Source organism: Acanthamoeba castellanii (genome assembly GCF_000313135.1).
Source record: "Acanthamoeba castellanii str. Neff unplaced genomic scaffold scf7180000084741, whole genome shotgun sequence".
Classification (NCBI taxonomy): domain Eukaryota; phylum Discosea; order Longamoebia; family Acanthamoebidae; genus Acanthamoeba; species Acanthamoeba castellanii.
The window spans coordinates 696186-720889 of record NW_004457702.1 but is presented as its reverse complement, the minus strand read 5'-3'; the positions used below and the strand labels follow the sequence as shown (position 1 = coordinate 720889).

Below are 24704 nucleotides of genomic sequence, written 5' to 3'. Positions count from 1 at the left end.
TCTCTCTTGGTCGTCGTCGAGTTAGCCGTCTCTCTCCAACCTTCCGTCCTTTCTCCATAAGGCTGTATAAAGCACTTACTTCCTTTTCTCTCACCTGCGCAAATATCTATCGATCAAAAGAGAGGTTGTGTCATCTTCTGTGCGACGTTGAAGATGATGAAGGTTGTGGTGCCCGCTTTGCCTTTGCCAATAGAGCGTTCCGCGGCCTGAGCTCAACTGTTTCGAATTTTTGCGCGTATCAGCCATTTTTCTGGCCAAGTTGAGGAATTTGCGGATTGCATTCTACCTCCGATGGAGGACGGGGAGGGACCAGACCATCCATTTGCTCATCGCTTCCTCGACAAGAGCACCACACGACTCGCCTTTTTCAACACTGTATACCTACCGAGCTACGAACAACCACAAGCCGAGCCGTACTCCATTTACAAGAAGTACGTCGGGCACCGGTGTTCCTCCAGATTTGTGGATGATGCATCGATGCAAAGTAAGAAAGAGGAGGAGGACAGTAGGATTGCTGACGTACATTGTGTCGCCTGTAGTCTCTTCTATAGGTCTAAGACAGATGAAGGGATTGCTTTCACCCGAGGTGCCGCTACTCGTTTTCTACTCTGACCCGGCAGCCACGCAACGAGGCTGCGGATGTACCATCCAGGCCAGGGACGAGGAGGAGGAAGAGCGCACGACCACACTGCAGGCCTGCGAATGCCCGACCGACGCTTGCTTCACCTGCGGACTTGACCAAGAGTACGCCAACGACGAGATAGAGATCGAAAAGGGGCAGAACACCCAACCCACCACCTCCGCCCCCAAACGACGTCCGCTCCACCTCCTCATCACCGTCTGCATGCACGGCAACGAGAAGACAGGTTCTCCCTCGCCCCCCATATGTGTTCGTTCTTTGGCGTAGTCGTGTTGCATTGTTATGGTTCTCTCATGCCCGTTCTCAGGTCTGGTGGCGATGAATGAGCTGATCAAGGAGGGCGCCATTCCCGCGCTCCTCAACCAGCGCGGCGTGTACACCAAGGTACAACGCGTTCAGCTTTGGTTCTCGGTTCACTCCTTTCGCGCGCCTGCAACACTGATCTCGAACTGTTGGCGCTCCTCCAGTTGACCGTGATGGTCGGGAATCCTCGCGCTGTGGCCGAGAACAAGCGCTTCATGGAGAAGAACCTCAACCGCATCATCCATCCCGTACGTATTGACGTTCACCTGTTTCTTTACCCTGAATTGCTGATCGGTGGTGGCTGCATCAGACGTGGTTTGCGAGAGAGGAACAACTCTACGAGGTCCGCCGAGCGCGGCTGGTGGCGCGCATGGGGCTCAGCAGCGACCAGTGGCTTGACGTCCACTCCACCTCCTCGCCCTGCACCGCCTACGCCCTGCCAACCGGCAATCCGCAGAGCGAAGAGCTCGCCGAGAGACTCGACATCGGTACAGCCAGCAGATACTCATTGTAATGATCTTGTTCACTCTTTCCTGTGCGACTGACACGAATGAGGTGCTGTCAGGTTTGGTGATCAGCAAGCTGGCTCACCACACTGTGGAGGGCGGAACCTCTTGCGATTGGGCCTTGCAGCACAACAAGGTTCTTATCTACCCCCCCCTTAAAAGGTCTGGTTCGCTAGTAAAGGCCTTGTTCATTGGTGCCTAATTGGTGGTCTGTCTGCAGACGTGCGTGTGCGTTGAGTGCGGGCAGGAGGGCACACGAGAGGCCATCGAATCCGCCAAGCGGGTGATCATGAGCTTTATTGTGGGCCACCGCCTATTTGGCGAGAAGCGGTACGCTCCTATTCGCTCACTGCCCATCACCACTTTGCGTGTGCGACTCACCAAACAACGTTGTTACACTTCCATTGCTCGCGTAGCCGCTACGTGAGCACCAACCAAGTGCGCGTGCGGAAGGGCTTCAGGTACGCCCGGCGCGTGCAGGCCTTCGAGCACGTAGCCTACAACGAGGTATCATCCCCCCTCTTTGGAGCCACCAAATCACATCCTCCTCATAATGAGGTGAACAAGAACCAACACACCTCTCCCCCACCTGAAACAGTTGTTGGCGATGGACGACGAGGTGGGCGAGATCAGGTGTCCGTTCGAAGAGGGCGCGGTGGTGATCATGCCCACCTCGGCGCCCATCGTCGGAGAGGAGGCCTGGTTCTGGGGCCGACAAAACCTCGAGATCGCGAGCGTGTAAGCCACTCCAACGCCTGTGCTCTACAATGGTCTAGCCGTGTGAATAATCGCTAATCAATAAATACTCTTATTTCTTTCTTCTACCAGAAAGAGATAATCACCAATGGGGTGGATAACTGGACACGCCCAGGATACGCCACGTGAGCCAGAGGTTTTATCTTATCTTGTCCTGTCTTGGTGAAGGGCCAATAGGTGAAGCAATTGCGAGCCACGTCGCTTTCTTTCAGACGAAAATTCGCAAACTTGCAGACAGGATGCAGGCCAATCGTTGGCGCTGTACACGCCACACCAGCCCAGAGTGCTGCCTTGAGCCATTCCTTCCACCAAACCACAAGTACAACCCAACCTCACCACCCAACACCCCTTCTTGCTCAAGGTTTGTATACCACCTCATCTCACCACATGGCTTCAACTCCACCCACAACAACAACAAGCCCTGGACAAGAAGAGCAAGTCTTGTCACCACCTAGCGACATCTTTTTGACTCACTCCAACCGCCCGCTGCCGCCTTCATCGGCAGCAGAAGAAGTTTCGACACAAGCAGCGATGGACACCACCACGCCACAGCCCGCACCAACAACCACCACGTCGCCGCCCGTGGCTCACCCGGTCGAGGCTGCCCCGGCCCCCGAGACGCCGGGCCGCGAGGGGGTCTTCAAGCTGAGGGCCTCCGACTTCCAAAGCAACGAAGTGCCCCACTACTTCCTCACCGCCGGTACCCAGCCCCACTCGCCAATCACAAACCAGGAATTCTTATCCTGGTTTCACTGTAACTTTTCATTAGGAATTATTTTATTTTACTAACCAATCAAAATTCATATCTTTGTTGTGCATCAGGTCGCAAGTGGCTGGTTTGTATCGACGGCTCGAGCGAGTCCAAGCTGGGCCTGTTCCACGCGCTCAACCTCATGAACGTCAACGAGGACCACCTCATCCTGGTGCACGCCGTCAAGAAATCGCGCTCGCTCGCCAGCCGCCTCTCGATCTGGCGCGGCGGCTCGTCAACGGCCGAAGCCCAGCCCGCGGCCGGTGGCGTGCCGGCACCCGAACCGGCGGCCGCCCAGGAGCCCGAGCCCGAGCCCGACTCGGTTAAGCGGGGCAAGGGCTATCTGGCCCACGCCGGCAACCTGGCCAAGCAGTGGTCCGACGGGGTCAAGTGGACGTCGCGCTTCATCGAGGCCAAGGACCCGCGCGAGGCCATCTGCGACCTCGCCAATGAGGAGAAGGTACCTCCTCCTCCACCGCCTCTCTTGATGAAATTGATGAAATTGATGAAAGATGAAGTAGAAGATTGAAGATGGCTGACGTTGGGCTTCAATGCCAGGTGGACTACATCGTGATGGGTAGCAGAGGCCAGAACCCGATCAAGAAGATGTTCATGGGCTCGGTCTCGTCCTACGTGTCCTCCCACGCGCCCTGCCCGGTGATCGTCATCCGCGAGACCGAGGAGCAGCGCCGCGAGAAGAGGGCAGGTGAGTACTGACCACCCCCTCTCTCTCTCTTCGCCCCACTCGCCTCGGCCTCGCACCTCGCACTTCGTCTCTTCTCTTCTCTCTTCTTCGGAAATGAGTTGATGATGCCGATGAGCTGACGGTTTGGGGCTGGCTGGCGATCATGATGGTGCAGCTGAGCTGGAGGAGAAGAAGGTGCAGAAGAAGACGTCGGAGAAGACCGAAAAGAGGAAGATGCTGCGCAAGAAGAAGAAGGACCAGCGCAAGGCCGAGGGCCAGCTTCACGCCCAGCAGCAGCCACAACAGCCACAACAGCTGTACATGGAGCAACCGCCTCTGCTTCAGCAGCCGCAACAATTCCAACAACAGCCGACGACGACGCTGCAGCAACCGATGATGATGACGATGGCGACCGCAGGGGAGGAGAAGAGGTTCGAGGAGTTCCTGCCGCAGCCGCCCATCCCGCCGCCGGTCGATACGAGCCTGGGTACCCAGGGACCCATCGTGCCCGGCGAGACCAACATCCCCGTCATGGACAAGTGAACCCTCACCCTCCTCCTTGCTCTTCACATCACACCTTCCCAACGATGCTGTAAATAGTGGCTTTGTGTACATAAACCTGTTTTTAAAAAAAAACAAAACATGCTGGTCTGATCAAAATAAGTAAAAATGAATATTAAAATGCTGTTTTGGCGCAATATTGTCGACAATTCTCAACTTTCTGGTCGAGCCCACAATGACGGAGTGAGGGTGAAGGAGAAGGCTTCAAGTAGGGCGCGAGGTGGTGCTGAGGAGTAGACCGTACTCTTCAGGATCATATTCCATAGTATTGAGTCTATAGTCTTGTATCCCTTAAACAAGACGAGCCCACTGGGTATGGATGATGACGCCTGTCCCTTGCTCCTGAGCGCGAAGTGCTGCGTTGCGCACACAGTGCCTGCATCGCCCCTCGGGGCCGTTGCATGGTCTGGCGCAACGCGTTGATGACCGTTCCTTTACACCGTAATGCCAAGGGTTGGGTGTGGGATGGAGCGAGTGGATGTCCGACCTACCTTTCATTTTGCATCTTCATTCTTCTTCAGCCTTGCATGATTCGACCACCTTCATCTTCTGATGGACAAGATTGCGCGAGATTGAGAAATGAATGATTGGCCTCTTCGATTCGTTTCATTCATTGCGACAAAGGGTTTCGTCGTTGGGAGGGCGAGTTGAGCTGGGAGGAGGAGGACACGCGAGCGAGGAGCTGCTTGGCGTGCTCTGTTGTGGGTCGGTAGACGCGCGTCACCAGCGGCTTCGGATCCTGCAAGAACGGATGACGTTGCGACACGAAGATGATGATGATGATGAGTGTAAGTCGCACGCGTGGTGAACAGATGAAGAAAGGAAAGCGTACCTCCAGCATGAGGTCCATGAGGCCCTCCAGGTTGAACAACGCCACCTCGAGCTGTCGCATGCGCCGCTTGTTCTCGTTGATGCCCTCTGGGCCTCTCGTGAGGTTGGCTTTGAACTCTGTACACGTCACGCCCATCATCTCGGCCACCACCTGATGGAGAAGCCTGTCAGCCACACACACCACACACAACACATGGTGGAGACACACCTCGTCGGACATGAGGGCCTGCAGCGTGCCGCTGCCATCCTCCAGCTTGAGCTCCAGCGAATACTTCCCTAGAGATGGAGTCAGCACGCGCCAATGATAAGCAGCGACACACGCGACACACACGACACACAGTGGGTGCGGGGGCAGTCATACCAGTCTTGTACTGGAAGGAGCCCTTGAGGAGTTCGATGGAGGCTGCTTTCAGCGTCACCTTGCGCCCGGTCGCCATGTCTTCCGGCCGAAGCTCGTCTATGTACACGAAGGGCTCGGGGCTCCTGACGTCCGCTGGTGGGTGCTCGTCGAACTCGGCCAGGTCGCCCAGACTGAAGCCAAAGTCGTCGGGCACGTCCGCCAGGTAGTCGTCGGCTGGTCGGGCCTGGCCAGGCTCATCCTTGACCTGTCGCGGGGGGGGGGGGTGAGAGCAGAACGCAATAAGCCATGCGTGTCGTGTGTGTCGTGTGTGCCGTGTGTGTGTAGTGTGTGCCGTGTCTGCGAGAGAGGAGGGTGCGGGTACTGGAATGGGCGATGGAAGCTCTTCGTCGAGGAGGGAGATGACGGCCTCGACGGCAGGCTCCTCCTTCACGATGGTCTTCTTCTTGAGGGAAAGCGAAAGCCCTTTCGGCTTGCTGCTGGGCTGTTCGCCCTCGGCACTCCCCACAGTCGTGGCACTCTCCTCCTTGACGCGCAGTAGCTTGGCGGCCGACGTCGGCTTGGTCTCCGCCTCCTGTGACGAGCGCCGGTTCATGAACCGTTAGTGAGACCAGGCGACGCGCATCAGCAGACGAGACGGAGGAGAGGGGGAAGGAACAGGTACGTCGTCTTCGATGCTGTCGCTGGAATCGTCGATACCGGGCGGGGTGAGGGGCGATATCCGACTGGTGGCCGAAGAAGGGAGTGTTGTGGCCGAGGAGCGCGACGACGATGACGATCGCGAGAAGAAGGGTATTGAGACTACGGACGTGGAAGATGACGATGATGACGACAATGAGGTGGAAGATGTGGATGTGGATGTGGATGATTGCGGCTGGGCGGCTGGTGCGGCAGATTGCCGGGTCGTGGGGACCAAGGAGGAAGCGAACGCACCAGCAAAGGTGGCTGCGGAGGAGGCGAGAGATGAAGAAGTAGGAGTAGAAGAAGAAGAAGATGTGGAGGATAAAGAAGACGATGATAATAAAGACGACGCCGAGTACGATGAGCGCAGCTTCGGTGCGGTGGAGTTGTTGAGGCCGGCAGACAATGAAGTCGACGCCGCTGGCCGAGAGGCAGCAGCCTTGGCCGTATTGTCGTACGAATTGAAGCTGGACGTAGTAGCCGTGACGGTGCCGACCTCATCGACTTCCATTCGTGGCCGCTTAGCGGCGTTCGATCGCCAGTCGCCGTCCGGCGCCTGTTGCTGGGCGCCCGTTGCGTTCACCGTTGGCGGCTCCTCGACTATTCCCTGTCTGTCGCCACACAAGCATCACGCACAGAGATGAGTCACATGAAGGCTCTTCGTCTTCTTCTTCTTCTAGACGCACCCTCGCTTGCGCTTGTACTCGATGGTCTGGAGGTGGGCATCGACGAGGCTCGCCACGCGGCCGCCCAGCACCTGCACGTTCTGGGGGAGGAGCAGCAGCACGCCGCGCCGCACGAGCACGTCGCGCACGAGGATCTTGGTGCCCGGCGGCGTGCGCTCGAGATCGAGCACGGGCACGCGACGGTACTCGAGGGCGAACACTCGCCGCACGCCGTCGGTGAGGCTCAGCTTGAACGTACGGTAGTTGGAGTTGGTAGTGCCAGCGCCTTGGCCCTGGCGCTGGTTCTGCTGGGCGAAGCCGCCGCGGCCTCCTCGACCGCCCCTTCCACCGCGAGCGCCGTCGGCTTCGTGTCTTTGCTTCTTCTCGAGCGCCTTCTCCTCGTCTTCGTCCTGATCAGCAACGCGGCCCACGTGCTCGATGGGCGCTTCGATGTTTACCATCTCATCGATCTGCAGGAGGTGGCTTCCCTGCATGAGAGTAATGGGATGATTACAACCCTGCGACGGACGTGTAGCGAATGGGAAAACCGTACGGCAATCTGGTCTTTGTGCATCCTCTCGACGTTCGGCAGAGTCCCTTGCGAGGCAATAGCGTTGAGATCCGCCATAAGGAAATGGTTGAATACAGCATCGGCGAGCTGTCGTGGATTGCCATCGTTTCCGATCCCCTCCTCCATTCTAATGTGCTCCATGCACAGCTGCAACCAGTCATCCTTCACATTGACCTGGCGCGTTCGTAGCTCGGCCGCTACGCGCTGCAACATTGGCCACCACGCGACCGATTAATCGGCTTCTAAATTCGATTCAATCGGTAATCACCCGCTACTCGAGCCAAATGTTTCGCGCCAAACGTAATTTGTATTTCTTAGAACACAAATCGTTAAAAAAAGAAGAAAAAAGGGAAAAAACCACAAAAAAACACAAAAAAACACAAAAAAAAACGCGGCACACACGACGCGCTACGAACGCTGGCCCTCCGCGCTGCTGCCACCGAAAGAGATGTGGTACTCCCTGTGGGTGCCGTTCCTCTCGAAGGAGAGCAGGTGCTCGAACGCGATCGGACGCATGTTGAACTTGGGCTGGAAGTGGATCGTCCCCTTCAGCTGAAACACGCCCCAGCCAATCTGCACACACGCAGGAAAAAAGGTCGGAAAAAAGATCGGTGAGGTGAGGAGATGAAGAGCTGTGTGCTACGTTCAAGGGCAGGAGAGGACGTCGCGTACGCGAGCGAATTCGAACGGCTGCTCGGTGAGGACGAGGCGGTTGGGGTTGAACGTGGGGTGCAGGAACACCTCCACCTTCTGCACTCGAGAGAAAGCAAGATGCGGTGAACGAGCGAGCGTGCGCGTCATACCACACGACAACGACACACACACGACACACACACAACCCCACACACAACACATACACACACACACACACAACACACACAGAGAGAGAGAGAGAGAGAAGAAGAAGAGGAAGAAGAAGAAGAACAGGAGACGGTGACGCACCTGGATGTAGTAGGACGTGGGCACGGAGGGAGGAGCTACGCCCAGCCTCTCGTCCATGTCCAACACTGTACAGAAGAACTTCCACTTGTGCCGATTCTGCGATGTCGACTGCGCAGCAGAAGAGAAGACACGAGCGATGAGCGAGCGACAAGCGATTGACAAGAAGAAACGCGTTCGACGTCTACAGGGCGCGTGGCCATCACTGCAACGTTGGTTCGTACCGGCACAGTCTCGTGGGTGTTGCCGATGATGAGCTTCTTCTTGCCCTGTCGCACAACCAGAGCCTGCTTCTCCATCTCCTGCGCTCGCTTTTTGTACAAATCACCGAAGCTTTGCTCGATGATGGCGGCCTGCGTGTGACTCGGTGTGAGATAGAGAGACACCGAGAGAGAAAGCCAACAAACAATGCAACTGCGCTGCGTCTCGCATGACACGACACGACACACGAGCGTTTGGGAGTTGGGGGGGGGATACAACAAAAGGTACTACAAAGGGAAAACGTAGCGTACCATGAGGACGTTGACTTTGAATTGTGCGTGGGAGAGGCCGCACGTCTCGCGGCACATGGGGCACTTGGCTTTGTAGGCCAGGGCCATCGCCAAGCACACCTCGCAGAACGTGTGTCCGCAACTGCACAGAAGTACAGAGGCGGCGGATCGCGTGAGATGGATGATGCTACGCGGAAATTATATTGTTGGGGGGGGGTATTATAATGGATGAAGCAGCGTACGGGGTGGTGACTGGCTTGTAGATGAGTTCTGTACAAACGGGGCACATGAAATCCACCCCCTCCAGCTTCACCATTGTAGAGTCGGCGCCTTCCAGGGCCATGGGGGTGGCCGACGAAGAAGATGAGGATGATGATGCCGTTGAAGAACCGCCCCTGCAGTGCTTCTCCGCGAGTACGATTAATTCATCGCGTTGGTCGACCGCTGTCGGGGGTATTGCCACGCCCTGGGCCTCAATCAATTGTTTGAGTTCCTCATTGGTCAGGGCAAGTAGGGGTGATTCATCATCGTTCATCATCTTCGTTCTTCTCGCGGTGTGCGACAGAAGGGCTTCAAGAAGCTAACAGCACGTACTTTTGTGAGCGAACTTTCTCCTTGCCGACCAGAAATTTGCACTGTTGCGAAATTCCAAGCATACTCCTAATTCCAGCAGGAGTGCACCTTGAAATGAGGAAGGGAGGCTGTGCACAAAGGGGGGCCATGAGAGCATGCATGAAGGTGGGGGCGGCACATGTGTACAAAGGCCAGTATGACTGTGTATGACCTTTCTCAAAAAAAAAAAAAAAAAACAACCAGAAAGCTCAACCTTGCAAGTAGAAACAGTGCACAGCTGCTAAGCTTGCAATGATGAAGGATAGGCTTTGGCACATGGATCTCCACAATGACTGCAACACCCACAGGTGTCCACAACATCCATAGATAAGCTCCCTCCCAACCCTTTACATGGTATTCCCTAGCCACACTGGCTTAAAAATGCCATGTGTTCCACTAACAGGCTGTTTCACAAAGGCAGGTTTCTCTACCATCAACATCTGGACATTAAATAGCTGCCCATGCTCTGGCTCCATCATTGGTTTATTACAGCAACAGCAAATCCAATAAATACTTGACAGATGGAGAATCAAACAAAAACAGTGAGGGATTGATTACTGGATATACTTGGAGAGGAACTTCTTGTGGAAGTCGTTCCTGATGGTGTCGTTGATGAAGCGCTTCTTCTTTTGTGGCTCGTCCTTGGCCTGGTTTTTGAACACGACGTCCTCATACCACCGCTTCTTCACGTTGAAGTCCCCCTCGCCCTTGGCGAGCAGTGGATTGCCAAACTTGACCTCCTCGTCCTTCTTCTCGGCCTCCATTCGCTCCCGCTCCTCCTCTTGCCTCCTCCTCTCTTCCTCTCGCTCCTTCTTGATCTTCTCCAGCTCTCGCATGAGCTCGGCCGTGTCATCTTCCTCGCTATCATCGTCCGAATCGTCAGAATCGTCCTCGTCTTCAGACGAATCCGAGTCGTCGGCGTCGATGTTCTTCTTCTCTTCTTCGTCCCCCCTCTTCCTCTTGTATTCTATCATCTGCGGTGGTCGCGGCACCGCCTCTTCCTCTTCATCTCGCTCTCGGCCCGCCCCTTTCGTTTCAAAATGCCGCCTCTCCCTCTCCTCCAGATCGGCCTTGAGATCCTTGGCCCGCATGTCAGAGGGGGCGCTCTGGCCGGGTCGGCGCAGCTTCAATTCCTTGTGCCCTGGCTGGTCCTTGGCCGAGGTCTGAGCCGAGGGCGCAAAAAGGCGGTTGCCGCCCTGATGAGTGTTGCCCTTTGCAGGATTGAAAGTGGGTCGCGCAGCAGACGTCATCTTGGTCCTTCTCCCAGCGGCGATGTGATGATGATGATGGAGATTTTGAAGGGCGAAGAAGAAGAGAAAAATCGGGGGTGCCCAGATAAAACCGGCGATAAAGCCGAATCAAAGCTTCGCCTTCATTGGCGAAATGAAAAGAACAACAAAAGTAAAAAAAGAACAAATCGATTTGCAGGTCCTGACAACGATGGAAGACCAGGGCGAAAGGGCTGGCGATCGCTCACCGACAGACGACGAGAGGGACTTCAGGCGATCTGCGCACTACGCGGAGCCCGCACCGCTTTCCCTTTCGAACTACTCGCCCAGAAGGTGCGCCTCAACGCGATGAAGATGCGAGGAGCAGCAAGCGGCCCTCGCCCGCCTCTACTCGGCCTCCTTTTATCATCATTTGACGTACGTGGGCTGCTTGTAGAGAGACAAGCAGCGATTATGATCGAGATAGGGAGAGGAGTGGTGCAGATGAGGCGAGAGGAGGCGTAGAGTCGCCATCTTCTGGAGCAAGTAGGGAGAGGAGAGGAGGCAGCCGCGAGCGGGATCGGAGTCACTACTCTCCCGCTCGCGATCGCGATGATGATAGGGACAGGAAGAGGAAGTATCCGGATAGAGAGGAGGATCATCATAGGGACTACCATGATAGGGATGATGAAGCAAAGAGAAGGAAGAACTTGTGCTTCAAGTGTGGAGGTGAGATGTTTCGCTCGCGATCTTTCCCTGTAAATGGCGCACTCATCTTTCTTCTTTCTCTCTCTCTCTCTCTCCAGGCTACGGTCATATCGCGGTCATGTGCCCCTCCAGGCAGGGCGCCGCCAACAGCGATGAGCCGCCGTGCTACAAGTGCAGCGGCAAGGGCCACCGCGCTTCCATGTGCCCCAACCTCTACCTCAGCCGCGACATCTGCTACCGCTGCGGCATGCCGGGCCACATTGCCAGGTGCCGCCTACACGCTCTAGCGCCACAGCACTCGTCACCACATGGCTGCCGTCCAGGTGCTCAGCGCGTCGACTAAGCAATGACTGACGTTCTACTACTTCTTTTTCCTGATATCAGAAACTGCGGCGGCGGCTACGGCGGCGGTGGATACGGAGGAGGTGGCTACGACAGGGATGGCTATGGCATGGGAGGTACGGCTCGCCCCGCTCTCATGAGACGTTGGTTGGCCTGTGATGTCATGTGCTTCGCTTCTTCGTGCATGTGTCGTCCGTGTCTGATATCTACTAAGACGCGGTGGCGGTGGGGGGGGGGGCTGTTTGGGGCAGGCTACGGCGGCCCGCCCATGGGTTATCCGCCCGACATGATGCACCACGGCGGCTACCACGGCATGAGGGAGAGCGACATGCACAGAATGATGGACATGGGCCGCCACGGTGGCCCTCCCGGCGGCATGGGCGGCTACGATCCCTACTCGCCCGGTTTTGGCGGTGGCAGACCTGCGGGTTGCTACAAGTACGTGACACCCTTCTTCTTCATCATCTTCTTGAAGCTTGGCTTGCTTGTTGTGTGCGACTGCGCATTGACCCCGCTCGCTTCTCCATCAGATGCGGCGTGTCTGGTCACTTTGCACGGGAATGCCCCAAGGGCGACGTGAAGACGTGTTACAAGTGTGGGCTCGACGTACGCCTTGCCCCACGAGGTCTTTTTTTCTTTCGTTCGTGCCCGTGAGCTCACCCTCCTCGCTCTTGTGTCGCGCAGGGCCACATCGCCAAGGACTGTGACACTTGCTACGCGTGCAAAAAGTCCGGCCATCAGGCAAGAGACTGCACCGAGCGTCCTCCTCCGAGGCCGTACTAGTACATCCGCTCAACATCAACTGAGCCAGTAATAAACCCCTTCATCCATCTGTGCAAACGCAGTGAAGAAAATGTAGAATAGATTTTTTTAATTTTGGGTTATTATTTTATCGCTTCTTCATCTTCCCGAGCGGCGATGATCATCATCATGATGAGGAGAGGAACGAGAGATCCGTGTGTAGGCGAAAGGACATATTTCAAATAGTCATGCACAGGCACACCACTTAGGCGACGAGGGCCGAGGCCGTGGAAGACTCGTACTTCCAGTTGGGGGGCAGCTGCTTCGTGCGGCGGTAGTAGCGGGAGAGACGGTGGATACGCGACTCGATGAGAATGAGCCTGAACTTGGCATCCTTGTCCTTCCTGAACTTCTCGAGGTGCTTCCTCACGGCCACGGCCTTCTTGACGAGGTGGTAAAGATCCTCGGGGAGCTCGGGGGCAAGACCTGAGGAACAAAGAAAGGATGGAGATTGGTAAGTTGTACGTCGCGCGATTGAAAGTCAACGGACGAAGTAAATGATGCAAGCGGCCAGAAATGGGAGATGAAGTACCGTTGGCCTTCAGGATGCGGAGCACCTTGCTGCCGGTGACGAACTTGACCTTACCGATACCGTGCGAGTCACGGAGGATGACGCCGATCTGCGAGGGGGTGAGACCCTTCTTGGCGAGCTTGCAGATCAGATCGGTCACCTCGGGGGTGGTGGTCTTCAGCCACGAGGGGGCAGTGCGCTTGAAGGGCTGGGCGGAGCCCGAGATACCCTTACCAGGTCCATGCATACGACCCATGTTCGATGATGTGTTGTGAACGGACGAAGGGGAAGAGGGAGATCAAGAAGGCCACCGAGGACGGCTTCGCGATGCAGGGGAAGGAGAAAGAAAGAAAGGACCAAAATATTGCGGACACCCTCATAAAAGAAAAAGCTGTACCTCCCCGGTTTTTTCCCGGCTTTCAAAAAATAGTATTTAATCGCAATTAAAAATGGCGTGCGAGGCGAAAAGACAGGGTTGGAGTGGAAGAAAGAACGAAGTGGTTTATGAATGCGATCGATTGGTTACAAGTTGGTTCATGCACTCTTGTTCTTTCGGTTCTTTGGTACAATCATCGACACCTGGTTCCTGTGCTCGATCTGGATCAGCGCCGGACCCTTTGCACACAAAAGCGTGAGCCACACAACACATGACACACGACATGGCACCGGCACGACACACGACTCGCACGTACCTGGAGCCAGGGCTCGCCGTCGAGCTGCATGGGGAGGACGTCGCGCGTCTGCATCTTGATGCGGCGACCCTGTCCCAACTGGTACGCCTTCGACACGCCGGCCTTGATCTGCACCAGGTGGATGGAGCCCTTGTGCGCGATCACCTCGACCACCTTGTCGTCCACCCGCTGCGGCTTGTAGTCGCCGGTGGGCTTGGCCCACAGATCCGTACCGTCCGCGTAGGCCGGAATATTGCCGAATATGAGCGATTCGATCGCCTGCGCGTGTGCGGCAAAGTCAGCACCGCGCGTGGCATGCGTGTCGTGCGTCGTACGGTGTGTGTGTGTGCATACCTGGGGGAGATCGTCGCCCCAGATGAGGCGTCCGTCGATTTCAATGAACTCGATGGCCTGGGCGAGGCCCTTGCAGCCGCCGTCGATGATGGACGAGACGCCCTGGGTGAAGTACTTGAACTTGTTCATGCCCCGCGAGGTGAAGTTCTCCGGGTTGGCCTCGCGCGCGCAGTGGAAGTTCCACGTGATCTTGGCGTCGACGCCGATCGAGAACGAGTGGTGGAAGCTCTTGACCTCCGCCCCGCTCACCATCTCGTCCTCCTCCTCCAGCTCAAAGTCGTCGTCATCGTAGTGCACCTCCTTCGACGCCGGCATGCCGTCGTCTTCATCCACATCCTGGTTCTGCTGCAGCTCTGCAATATACGATATATATATATATAGTCAATAAAAACACTACACAGCAACAAGCTACATCTTATATGCTGTAGAGAATCGATATATAGGCATGTAAAAGAGTACGTATGTATATAGAAGATATAGATATATGAAAAGTTTGGTGGACCGACCTTCGTAAGCGAGAATGCTGGGAGCGAGGCGCGTACCTTCGCCGCCGTGGTGGCTGTCGCTGTCGTCCTGGACCAGCGCGCGTCGCTTGTCGCCGGTGTCGCCGAGCGAGTCGGACGAGGGCCACAGGGAGGACATGATGTTGGAGATGGTCGCCACGGGCGTGGGGCACTCGACCAGAGACGCGGCCGAGGGCTGCGAGGTGAGCTTCTTCACATTCTTGGGCGCGGGCGCGTCGATGGGCCTCAGCCCCGCGCCCGAGTCCTCGCGCCCGTCCGGCTGCGAAAAGTTGGCGATCGTCGACTTCCACCGATCCAGCTTCACAATCTGCCCAATCGACATCACCACGGTGAAAGTTAGCTGTGGCGTGTGTGGCGTGTGGGTGGTGTGGCGGCGAACCTCGGTGTTGTGGAGCTGGAAGAGGTAGTCGTTGAGATCGCCGCCGGTGTAGCCGACGCCCCATCCCAGGTATCCGCTCAAGTCGTTACCCGTGCCCAGCGGAAGCAGCGCAATCTTCACCACCGCCACAACAGCAAAGAGACGGCGGTGAGGACTCGTGTGTGTCGTGTGTCGTGTGTCGTGTGTCGTGTGTCGTGTGTCGTGTGTCGTGTGTCGTGTGTCGTGTGTCGTGTGTCGTGTGTCGTGTGTCGTGTGTCGTGTGTCGTGTGTCGTGTGTCGTGTGTCGTGTGTCGTGTGTCGTGTGTCGTGTGTCGTGTGTCGTGTGTCGTGTGTCGTGTGTCGTGTGTCGTGTGAACACGGCGAGGGGGATCGTACGGGTGGAGCGAATTCGGGTCGCGGGAACTTGACGCGAGCGAGAGTCTGGCAGACCCAGTTGACGGTGCCGTCACCGCCGCAGACCATGATGCGGAAACCCGGCCCGCGCCGCGCCAGCGGGAAGAACATGCGGAGGCCCGGCATCGGTCCGCCCTGGCTCAGATCAAACACCTGCGCCCAACCACCACATTAATTAAATAAATAAATACAGTTTTACATAATAATTTAATAAACTATAAATTAACATAAAATGGGAGCAGCGTACCTGGTGAGGGTTGAAGAGGGAGAGCATGCTCTTCAAGACGAGCTTGCCCTGCTGGCCGCCGGCCTTCTTGTTGACGAAGACGAGGTAGGGCACGCAGCCCTCGGGCAGCAGGGAGGGCTCGATCTGCCACTTCTCCTCGCCGTTGGGCAGCCGGTGCTTGAACAGCGCGTAGGGCGGCAGCTTGAAGTCCTTGTGCGGACCCATGTCGCACTGCGCACCAAACAACAAATTTAATTTAATTTAAATTAAATAATAGCAATAATAATAAATAATATATAAAATATGTAAATTCGTTAATAATAATAAATGAACACTATGCGCCAGTGGTTGAGGTGGTCTACCTTGAGTGTGTTTTCCTTGCACCCGTTGTGGGCGGCACCGCCGCACCAGAAGCAGCGGGAGGCGGCCATGGGGTCGAGCGCGAGGATTTCCTTCTTGCACGCCCGGCACTCCGTCCCGGCCTCCACGTTGCCCTCGATCCATGCGTGCTCCATTTGCTTCATTTTCTACGCACACGACACACGACACACGACGCATGAGCGCACACGACGCAGAGTGTTGTTGTTGTTGTTGTTGTTGTTTGTGTGTGTGGTGTGTGTGTGTGTGTGTGTGTGTGTGTGTGTGTGGACGATCGTACCTCGAGAGAGGAGGGCCGGGAGTAGGTGATGGGGCAGCAGTGCTCGGACTTCTCCTCGCAGCTGTAGTGCACCGCGTACTGGCAGATGCTGCAGGCCAGGCCCTGCCTGGCGAGGCCGCGCAGGGGCTTGTGGCACACGTTGCAGGCCGTCGTCCGCGCGAAGCTCGTCGGGTAGAAGTAGTGCGCTCCGTCCTCCTTCTTGTGCTGCATTCCCACCGGAGAGACGAGAAGTGATGGTGAGCCGAGAATGTGTAAAAAGAATAAAAGAATAATGCCGAGTAATTCCGTGACCGTCATAAATAATAATAATAATTTTTTTAATTACCTTTTTCCGGTTTAGATTATCAATTCTCTCCCAGAGGTCGCAGAACTCCTCCTCGGTGCACAGTGCGTTCATGGTGCAGAGGATGAATAAATAAATAAAATAAATAATTATGCGGTGTCGCGTCGAGTCCAGCTTGAGGCTGTTTTTGGATAAACTTGTGGTCGCCGGCTTGATGGTCTTCATAAACAACAATAAGTGTGTAAAAAGTAAAGGAGTACAACGAAGATAGATGTAAAATATTTAAATCTATCTTCTCCTCCTCTTTTCTCTCCTCCGGCTCGTGTGCGGTGTGTGCTTCTTGCTTGTGTCGAGTTAATTTGTGTCTAATGACTTTAGGCGAAGAGAGCAGAAGTCGCCGTTACGCAGCGATTTGTGCGCCTCGGCCGGGCGCGATTTGTTTGCCGCAGAGGTTCCAACGGTCTTTCCACCAAAGAGAGCGGGGATAGACAAAATTCTACGGATCGCACCACTCACGAGCGAGGAGATTATTGCGGCCCAATCATTGGGGCACGCGGGTGATCATCACCATCTTCTCCTCGCGGCCGTGCCCGCAACTTTTGGGCGCCAAACACGCGACCGGTCGAGGCTTTCGCGCCACAATCCCTACGATCAACCCCCACCAAACAAGGGACTGTGTGCGGTCGTGTGCGTACCGGGTCGGAGAGCGAGTAGGACCTCTGTCGCTGCTGAGTTCCGTGAGTAGCACCATCGGCGTGTTCTTCGGGCTCGGCGTCACCGCTGCCAAGGTGGTGGCCTGCGGAAGAAGTGAATTATTAGCCCCGATGAGCCTCAAGGAGGTGAGCACGCGTGAGCACAGCCTCGCAACGACGAACGGCCCGCAACAAGAGCCTAGGGGGAGATACTCTGATGCCACCGAATTTTCGCACCCCGCTCGCGCAAGTAAAATAAATAATAAATAATCTAAAAAAAAAGAAATGAAAATGTTTTAAAAAATAAAGAAAAATAAAATAAAGAAAGAACAGATGATGATGAGAGGGCACCTTGTCGGGGCAAATGCGTCGCGGTGTGGCGCTGCTGCTTCCTCTTCTCCTCGAGCAGGGCCATCGAGGAGAGGGTCGAAGGCGAAGACGTCTCCTCCACGACGATGTCGCTCGATGCCAGCTCGCGGCTGTCCAATCGCACGCGGAAGGCGGGTGCCACCACGTCGAGCGGCGGCGACGCAGGGCGCGGCGATGCCACTAGTACTTCACCACCGTGTCCATCCATCTGATATTCCTTCTCTTTGCCCTTGTTGTGAGAACGCACGTCCACGGGATGTGTAGAAGATGACGTAGAGGCGACCAAGGGTGCCGATTCTCCCGTTGTCAGCAGATCCCAATCCACCTCGACCAAAGGAGTGGGGGCTGTGGAGGCGGAAGACGAATCAGCCGGATGAGTCGTCTTCTCGGCGTGGTGATGCTCGCCCAGATTTTGTTTGATCAAATCCTCCTCTTCGTTCTTAACTGCGTCCCCCTCGCAAATTCTATGACCGCTCTCTTCCTCCTCGCTCAATCGATCCTCACCACCAGTCGCGCCTTCTTCGCGATCAATTTGAATCAAATCGCTACCGTTCGATTTATCCTGAGGAGCGTCTGTGCCCGGCGATGAAGGTGCTAGCAGCGCAGTGGTCGCAGGGTCAGAGGAAGAAGGCTCCATGCCGGCCAGTCAATCAGATGACACCTTGTGGCTGGCTGCAGATGTGCTACACCAGCTACGAACTCCCCAGCTTCTTGTTGGCCGGAGACCCCTGCCCATAGTTCGAAATTCACGTCCGCGCCGCCCAAGCAAACGGCTACCGTTACGGAATTCAAAAGATTTTATTTGAAGTCCGGGCGGAAAATCGGAAAGGTGGTTGGATTTGGCGTTGGCTTGTTCTGCCGAGCTGTTCTTGCACCAGGTTTTTACCAATTTTGAGTGTTCCTGGTTGTTCATCTGTATGTACTACTTGCCAGGAGAGGTGGTAGGGGAGTCACGACCAGGGTGCTGTTTGCGTTGCCCATCCACCTTCAAGCAATGTCTCAACGGTAACATTGTTCAAATTTTTTCAATATGTGTCGTTTCGTCGTTGGTCACCGAAACTTGGGGCAAAACCCACCATCGCCGGTTCTCTTCTATTCGAACGGACAGTTTGGCGTGGTGGGACCCTCGCCACCATCCGCCCCTATCTTCCCTGGTCATCGGTGACTATCAAGGGCCTCTCCATTTCGTCGCTCACCCACAAGCACCCCCAACCAGCTACTAGCGCCCGCCACCACCTCATGAGGACTGCCAGGTGGTTACCTTGCCAGCGTCCAACCGCACTTCTGTCGGGCCACGCACTCGGGCGCGCCACTGGAGGCCCCAGCACCGCCGCACTCGTGTTCCCCTCGGCCCACAACTCCTCACACCAGGTGAGACCCCCCCCTCTTCATTTTCCAATCATTTGCTGCGTCGCTAAACGCTCGAGTAGTCCGTCGTGGCTGAGTTTGTATGCGACTGACATGTGGGGGTTGGTACTGGTCCGCGTTCAGAAGCGGCACACGTCCATCCACCGCGTGCGCCAGGGCGAGCAGCTGTCCTTCGCCCTCATCACCCCCAAGAGGCACGTTCCCCCTGTTTTTTCGTCTCTTCTTTTTCTTTTGGTTCAACTAACGAGTAGTGTCGTGTGTCGTTGGGTCGTGTGTCGTGTGTCGTGTCGTGCAGTTTGGCCAAGAGCTTGACGGGCGGGATCATCGCTCGGCTGCTGGCCACGCCCGAGCTGCAGTTCGTGGGCGCGCGCATGCTGCGTCCCTCCGCCAAGCTCACCGACGAGTTCTTCCTCGAGATGCAACGCGCCGCCCACGAAGACGGCGTACGCCTCCTCCCTCCTCGTCCTCCTCCTCTTCACCACCACCACCAGCAGCCACCAGCCACCATCACCTCTACTTCCCGCTTCACGCCATATCAAACAAACGTCTCAAACATCTCGGATGCGTGTGCGGTGGTGCGTGTGCGGTGTGCGGTGTGCGGTGGTGCGTGTGCGGTGGTCCAGGTGATCGATCCCTACGAGGACACTTTTCTCAAGGCGTACCCCACGATCTTTGGTGAAGAGGTAAGACAGGCGTGTGCGGTTATGCACGTGTGGTGTGTGTCGTGTGTCGTGTGCCGTGCGCTTTTGTGGTGCGCGTGGAACGCGACCTGGCCTAACACGCGGTGGTGGTCCAATGCGTGTGCTGGGCAGGAGCTGAAGGAGAGCGGGGTGGCCAACCACACGATGCTGCTCCTTTTTGCCGGCGGCGCCCAGACCCGCCAGGTCCTCGCCGACGTCGTGGGCGCCAACGTGCCCAACCCCAACGACTTTGGTACCTCTCCTTCGTTCTTCGTTCTTCGCTCTTCGTTGTCCCCCTCCCCAACGCCCACACGCTTTGCTTCGCGCGCAGGCAAGACCATCCGTGGCACCTACGGCGACTACTTCAAGGACCGGACGGGCAAGATCAATCTCTTCCAGCCGGCCGTCGTACGAACCACCAGAAACCAGCAAAAAACATGTTAAGAGGGCGACTACTGACTCGGTTGGTTGGCCACGGGTGTGCGTGTGCGTGTGGGCGCGATGGCAGGTGGTGCCGCCGAGCGATGAGTCGAACCGGCGCTGCCTGGAGGTGCTGGCCAAGTACCTGGACTCGGACCACGCCCTCCGCACCATCAATGCCGAGGAGAGGAACCAGCCCCGTACCTTGCCCCTCCCCAACGACCCACACACAACAGCCACCAACCGTCGCACACGCACACACTCACCAACGACACGACCAACGACACGCGCATTAGTCGGATGGGCAAAGCAGACGGGCCTGGTGATGATCAAGCCCGACAACCTGGAGCGGCCCTCATCTCTGCCCGGTACCCTCGCGCCCGCACAATCCTCGCGAAGAGAGAGACCTCACCGTCACCGGCTCCACCAGGGCACATCATCGACCTGTTCGGCACCACCGGCCTGCAGCTCATCGGCGCGCGCGTCTTCTGTATGAGGTACCACTGTGCGTGCGGTGTGCGGTGTGTGCTGCGAGTGCGGTGTGTGCGGTGTGTGCGGCGGATGACACGGTGAGTTGGGCAGCGTGCGGAGGGGAATGGAGTTCTACGGGTTTCTGGAGAACGTGTTCGTGAAGAAGCTCAAGCCCAACCTGGAGGAGGCCATGAAGCAGCGGCTGGCGTCGGCGTTCGAGTACGAGGTGACAGACCAGGACTACGCCAAGATGGCCGACGTTGTCATCAACCGACACGCACGCTGCGAGGTCGCCAAAATCATCCACTACATGACCGGTACCGCACGCACCACACGCCACACGCACCACCGCACACACGCACCACCGCACGCGCGAAAGTCACTAACATAATGCGGGGATGGGGCAGGAGTGCACCCGGACGACGCCAAGACGGACGAGCTGTTCCGAAAGCCCGGTCCGGCCAAGTGCTTCGCTCTCCTCTACCGCGGCGACAACGCCATCGAGATCATCCGCTCCAAGCTGGGAGTCACCGGTATAGACTCCTCTTTTTCCTCCGCTCGGCGCGTGTCGTGTGTCGTGTGTCGTGCGTCGCTAAGGCGCGTGTCGTGTGTCGTGTGTTCTGACCGGGTGGCCTGCTTGGTGGCGAGTCAGACCCGAAGAAGGCGCGAGCGGGCACGATCCGCAGCGACTACGGACACGACCTCATGCGGAACGGGGCGCACGCGTCGGACAGCCCGGAGGGGGCGCTGCGGGAGCGTCGGATCGTGGGCCTCATGGGCGACGAGCCCTCCGAGGAGAAGGCCGTCATCCTCGAGTGGCTCCACGCCTCCTCGGCTCCGCTTTCCCGCCAGTGAGCCCCTCTCCCCAGCGTTTACAGAACATCATCATCATCAAGTGATGGTTGGTGCTGGATAGATTCCCCCAACATGTTGATGATGTATTGCCATAACATATATCTACATAGTGGCAACAAGATTGTATTTGACATGCTAGAGAAATGAAAGAGGCTAGATACATTGGTTGGGGAGGGGGGAATATTTACAACCGCTGCACCGTTCATGGAGATGACGATGGTGATGAAGGTGACGAGGGCGCGGGCAGGGCGAGGAGGAAGTTGCTGAGCGTTCGGTGGATGGCGCGGAAGTCCGGCCGCTCCTTGGGATCCGTCGCCCAGCACCGATGCATCAGATCTGCGCACACAGAGAGGCCAACATCAAAACCACGCTTCGTTGTGTGTGTGCGGTGTGTGCGGTGTGTGCGGTGTGTGCGGTGTGTGCGGTGTGAGGTGTGTCGTACCGGCAAGTTGTGGGGGGCAGTTGTCGGGGATGGGCAGCCGCCAGCCTCGAGAGGACACGCCGATGGCGATCTCCACCAACGACTTCTGGTCTTCCCACGGCTCCTTGCCCGTCACCATCTGTTGTTGTCAGCGGTTAGATTATTATTATAAATTATTAATTATAATGGAACGTGCGTGCGGTGCAAGCGCGCGCGTTCGTGTTGCGTGTGCGACGCCGTACCTCCCAAAGCAGCACACCGAAGCTGAAGGCGTCCGACTTTTCCGAGTACTTCTTCTCTTTGATGGCCTCGGGCGCCATGTACTTGGCCTGCACTCCCTCCCCCCCCAATCAGCACGTGCGCTCGTTGTGTCGTGTCGTGTCGTGTCGTGTGTGTCGTGTGTCGTGTGTGTGGCAGGCGACGTACGGGTCCGATGGTGGAAGTGAAGGCGGAGGATGCGTTCTTGTCCTTCACGCGCGCAAACCCAAAGTCGCCCACGTGCGCCGAGTAGTTGTCCCCGATCATGATGTTGCGCGCCGCAATGTCCTGTCGGTTGCCCACCAAACGAAATTAATTGATGATTCAACACTGTGCGTGTGCGTGTGCGTGTGCGTGTCGTACCCTATGGATGACCGACTCGCAGTGTAGATGGAGAATGCCGGCGGCGGCATCGCGGGCCATTTGCACGATGGTGCGGAGGGGAATGGAGGCGCGGTTGTTCCCGCGGACGAGTCGTTCGAGGCTGCCCTTCGTGCAGAACTCGGACACGATGCAGAAGTGGCCCTGCTTCGTGCACACGCCGATGAACTTGACCACGCACGGGTGGTTTCCTGCGCGTGCGTCATCGGTGAGCGTGCGTGCAACGACACACCACACACACACACACACACACACACACACACACACGGAGGCAGTGTGTGGCGGATGGGGTGCGGCTGTACCGACGACGTGCATGGTTTCGGCCTCGCGTCGGAACTCGTGGAGCACCTGCCGGTTGAAGACGTCGCTGTCGTGCAGGATCTTGATGGCCACCTGCCCTCCCCGCCACTCCCCCTGGGTCGAGCACGGGCAACGTCAGCCACACACACACACACACACACACACACACACACACGCACACACACACACACAGGCACGCTCCACCGCACGCGCACAAGCGCACACACAGTAAGTAGTGCAATAGCGCACGCGCGTACCCGCCAGACGGTGCCGAACGCGCCGGAGCCGATCTTTTCGAGGAAGGCGAGTTCGTGGTAGTCGATCTCCTTGTACCGCGGCCGCCCGCGACGCAGCGAGTCGTCGCCGTCGCCACTCTCCGCCGCGAACTGCGCAGTTTTCAGAATCAGTGATGAGCCGAGAATCGAGAAAAGCGAAAGCGAAAAAGAACGGGAGCGGGGTCGTGTACGGAATCATCGCTTCCGCTTCCGCTGTCGGTGCAGGTGTCGGCATCGCTTTCGAGCTCGGTCTCAGTCTCAGTCTCGGTCTCGGTTTCGACTGCGGCGATGTCGCACGAATACTCCATCAACTGCTTCTTCAGCGACTGCAAAAAAGAACGCAACCAACACACACACACACACACACACACACACACACACAAGAAGTATTAGCTTTCATGTGTCGTGTGTCGTGTGTCGTGTCGTGTAGTGTTGCGTGTCGTGTGTCGGGCGTACGTCGTCATTGTCCCACTGCTGAGTGGAATGGGAGCCGCTGCTGTCGGTGGCGGGGTAGAAATCGGAGGACGTGACGGGGATGGACGAAGTGGACCACGACGACGGATTGGAAGAGGGCGGGGAGACAGAGGGCGATGATCGCAAAGAAGAAGAAGAAGATGACGACGACGACGATGATGAAGAAGACGAAGACGAGGAAGCAGAGTTGGAGGGTGAGTAGTTGTAGTCGGCGGTGGCGAGATAGGTCTGTGTGGCGGCGCTCAGCATGGACGAAGAGGAGGGCGAAGGCGACGTCGATGTCGACGATGTCGCGGCGGAGACGGAGGGGGAGGAGTAGGAGCGCGGGTAGGCGGACCCGACGAGGTGCTTGGCCAGCACAGCGAAGCCCTGCTTCAGTTCCGGCACGGCCTCGATGTGCTCCTTGTTGATCGCCACCTGATTGGTTGGTTGATTGATCATTGATCATCGATCGATCGGGAGAGTTATGAACTTTGCTCAATAACCGATCGAACACACGCCACACGCGCAACACACGACACGCCACACACGCCACACACGACACGACACACGATGATGAAAGTGAAGGAGGCCTTACCACGAACTGGACCTTCTTCTTGACCTTCTCGAGCGACGCCATGTCCTGTGCCTTTTCGGCGGCCTGCAACTGCTTGCCCAGCGTCTGTTGTTGGCACGCGACACATTGTGAGCTCAGACATCGCAACGCGGTACGATCTCAACGCTTTGATTTGAATATGAGATTGGCGGAGGGTGGTGGCGCACCAGGAGCAGTTGCTGGAGGGCCAGGGTGTCGCGCTGCCTGGCGTACTGGGCCAGGGGCTGGCTGGCGGGCCGCGCTGCGGCGTACTTGCACGCACGCCCGACCGCCGCTCGGTGTCGCTCCCAGGCGCCGTCGGTCTTGCCCATCTCACCGCCCGGCAGCGCCCAGCCGCACCCAAAGCACTTGAGCTCTGATGATGATAGCGAGGGCGATGACGATGATGATGTTAGTGTTGTACATGACGTGACGTACACGTGGCGTAGATGTGCTGTTTGTTAGAAAGCTTGTCTACAGGATGTGAAATGATCTGCACCTGCTGAGCCCATGTAGTGGGAGGAGGTCTGTGCGTGTGTGCCTCGTGTCGAGTAGAGGCCACTCCAGGCTAGCTCCAGCTTTGTCTCCTCGCTAGTGCAAGAGATGGAAAGATGGAGAGATGGAGGAATTTCATAATAAGATTCGAGTAGCGGGAGAATGCAGACAGGACAGAATGGGAAGCACGTACCTGGCGGCGTGGTGCAGGTGCCGAAGCGTCCAAACGCGACCGCGTGATGTGAGAACGATGAATCCCACAT

The 24704-nt window shown here is 56.9% G+C and overlaps 10 protein-coding genes across 10 annotated transcripts; 4 read left to right on the top strand and 6 right to left on the bottom strand.

Moving 5' to 3' along the window:
- Positions 1-562: 562 nt before the first annotated feature.
- Positions 563-2191, top strand: ACA1_174490 (uncharacterized protein; the record flags this gene model as incomplete). Its single annotated transcript, XM_004356635.1, has 8 exons — positions 563-866; positions 948-1024; positions 1108-1191; positions 1254-1431; positions 1509-1585; positions 1697-1779; positions 1866-1956; positions 2048-2191. The coding sequence occupies 8 exons, from the start codon at positions 563-565 to the stop codon at positions 2189-2191; spliced, it is 1038 nt and encodes a 345-aa protein (XP_004356688.1).
- A 401-nt stretch (positions 2192-2592) lies between these two features.
- ACA1_174480 (universal stress domain containing protein) lies at positions 2593-4184 on the top strand (the record flags this gene model as incomplete). The annotated part of the gene is made up of 4 exons (XM_004356634.1): positions 2593-2905; positions 3028-3416; positions 3515-3662; positions 3817-4184. The coding sequence occupies 4 exons, from the start codon at positions 2593-2595 to the stop codon at positions 4182-4184; spliced, it is 1218 nt and encodes a 405-aa protein (XP_004356687.1).
- A 628-nt stretch (positions 4185-4812) lies between these two features.
- Positions 4813-7521, bottom strand: ACA1_174470 (uncharacterized protein; the record flags this gene model as incomplete). Its single annotated transcript, XM_004356633.1, has 8 exons — positions 4813-4941; positions 5035-5184; positions 5242-5309; positions 5395-5638; positions 5756-5965; positions 6056-6683; positions 6759-7225; positions 7291-7521. 8 exons carry the CDS (start codon positions 7519-7521, stop codon positions 4813-4815), a joined length of 2127 nt encoding a protein of 708 aa, XP_004356686.1.
- Positions 7522-7856: 335 nt separating this feature from the next.
- Positions 7857-9081, bottom strand: ACA1_174460 (zinc finger, C3HC4 type (RING finger) domain containing protein; the record flags this gene model as incomplete). The annotated part of the gene is made up of 6 exons (XM_004356632.1): positions 7857-7940; positions 7981-8058; positions 8251-8358; positions 8472-8600; positions 8760-8880; positions 8981-9081. The coding sequence occupies 6 exons, from the start codon at positions 9079-9081 to the stop codon at positions 7857-7859; spliced, it is 621 nt and encodes a 206-aa protein (XP_004356685.1).
- Positions 9082-9904: 823 nt separating this feature from the next.
- ACA1_174450 (Cwf15/Cwc15 cell cycle control protein) lies at positions 9905-10600 on the bottom strand (the record flags this gene model as incomplete). The annotated part of the gene is made up of 1 exon (XM_004356631.1): positions 9905-10600. The coding sequence occupies one exon, from the start codon at positions 10598-10600 to the stop codon at positions 9905-9907; it is 696 nt and encodes a 231-aa protein (XP_004356684.1).
- A 133-nt stretch (positions 10601-10733) lies between these two features.
- Positions 10734-12391, top strand: ACA1_174440 (zinc knuckle domain containing protein; the record flags this gene model as incomplete). Its single annotated transcript, XM_004356630.1, has 7 exons — positions 10734-10912; positions 11016-11287; positions 11365-11533; positions 11651-11724; positions 11860-12046; positions 12139-12214; positions 12293-12391. The coding sequence occupies 7 exons, from the start codon at positions 10734-10736 to the stop codon at positions 12389-12391; spliced, it is 1056 nt and encodes a 351-aa protein (XP_004356683.1).
- A 223-nt stretch (positions 12392-12614) lies between these two features.
- Positions 12615-13176, bottom strand: ACA1_174430 (ribosomal protein S15, putative; the record flags this gene model as incomplete). Its single annotated transcript, XM_004356629.1, has 2 exons — positions 12615-12835; positions 12942-13176. The coding sequence occupies 2 exons, from the start codon at positions 13174-13176 to the stop codon at positions 12615-12617; spliced, it is 456 nt and encodes a 151-aa protein (XP_004356682.1).
- Positions 13177-13454: 278 nt separating this feature from the next.
- Positions 13455-18106, bottom strand: ACA1_174420 (diacylglycerol kinase catalytic domain containing protein; the record flags this gene model as incomplete). The annotated part of the gene is made up of 12 exons (XM_004356628.1): positions 13455-13535; positions 13613-13870; positions 13946-14298; positions 14488-14776; positions 14849-14962; positions 15224-15394; positions 15489-15698; positions 15830-15994; positions 16126-16329; positions 16451-16501; positions 17104-17204; positions 17452-18106. 12 exons carry the CDS (start codon positions 18104-18106, stop codon positions 13455-13457), a joined length of 2652 nt encoding a protein of 883 aa, XP_004356681.1.
- Positions 18107-18930: 824 nt separating this feature from the next.
- On the top strand, positions 18931-21263 carry ACA1_174410 (nucleoside diphosphate kinase; the record flags this gene model as incomplete). Its single annotated transcript, XM_004356627.1, has 11 exons — positions 18931-19035; positions 19143-19280; positions 19461-19520; positions 19650-19770; positions 19849-19925; positions 20026-20137; positions 20234-20305; positions 20368-20434; positions 20529-20725; positions 20816-20941; positions 21061-21263. The coding sequence occupies 11 exons, from the start codon at positions 18931-18933 to the stop codon at positions 21261-21263; spliced, it is 1278 nt and encodes a 425-aa protein (XP_004356680.1).
- A 202-nt stretch (positions 21264-21465) lies between these two features.
- On the bottom strand, positions 21466-24704 carry ACA1_174400 (protein kinase domain containing protein; the record flags this gene model as incomplete). Its single annotated transcript, XM_004356626.1, has 13 exons — positions 21466-21599; positions 21706-21823; positions 21927-22013; positions 22111-22230; positions 22306-22514; positions 22626-22716; positions 22881-23009; positions 23090-23224; positions 23355-23789; positions 23950-24033; positions 24135-24208; positions 24230-24322; positions 24635-24704. The coding sequence occupies 13 exons, from the start codon at positions 24702-24704 to the stop codon at positions 21466-21468; spliced, it is 1779 nt and encodes a 592-aa protein (XP_004356679.1).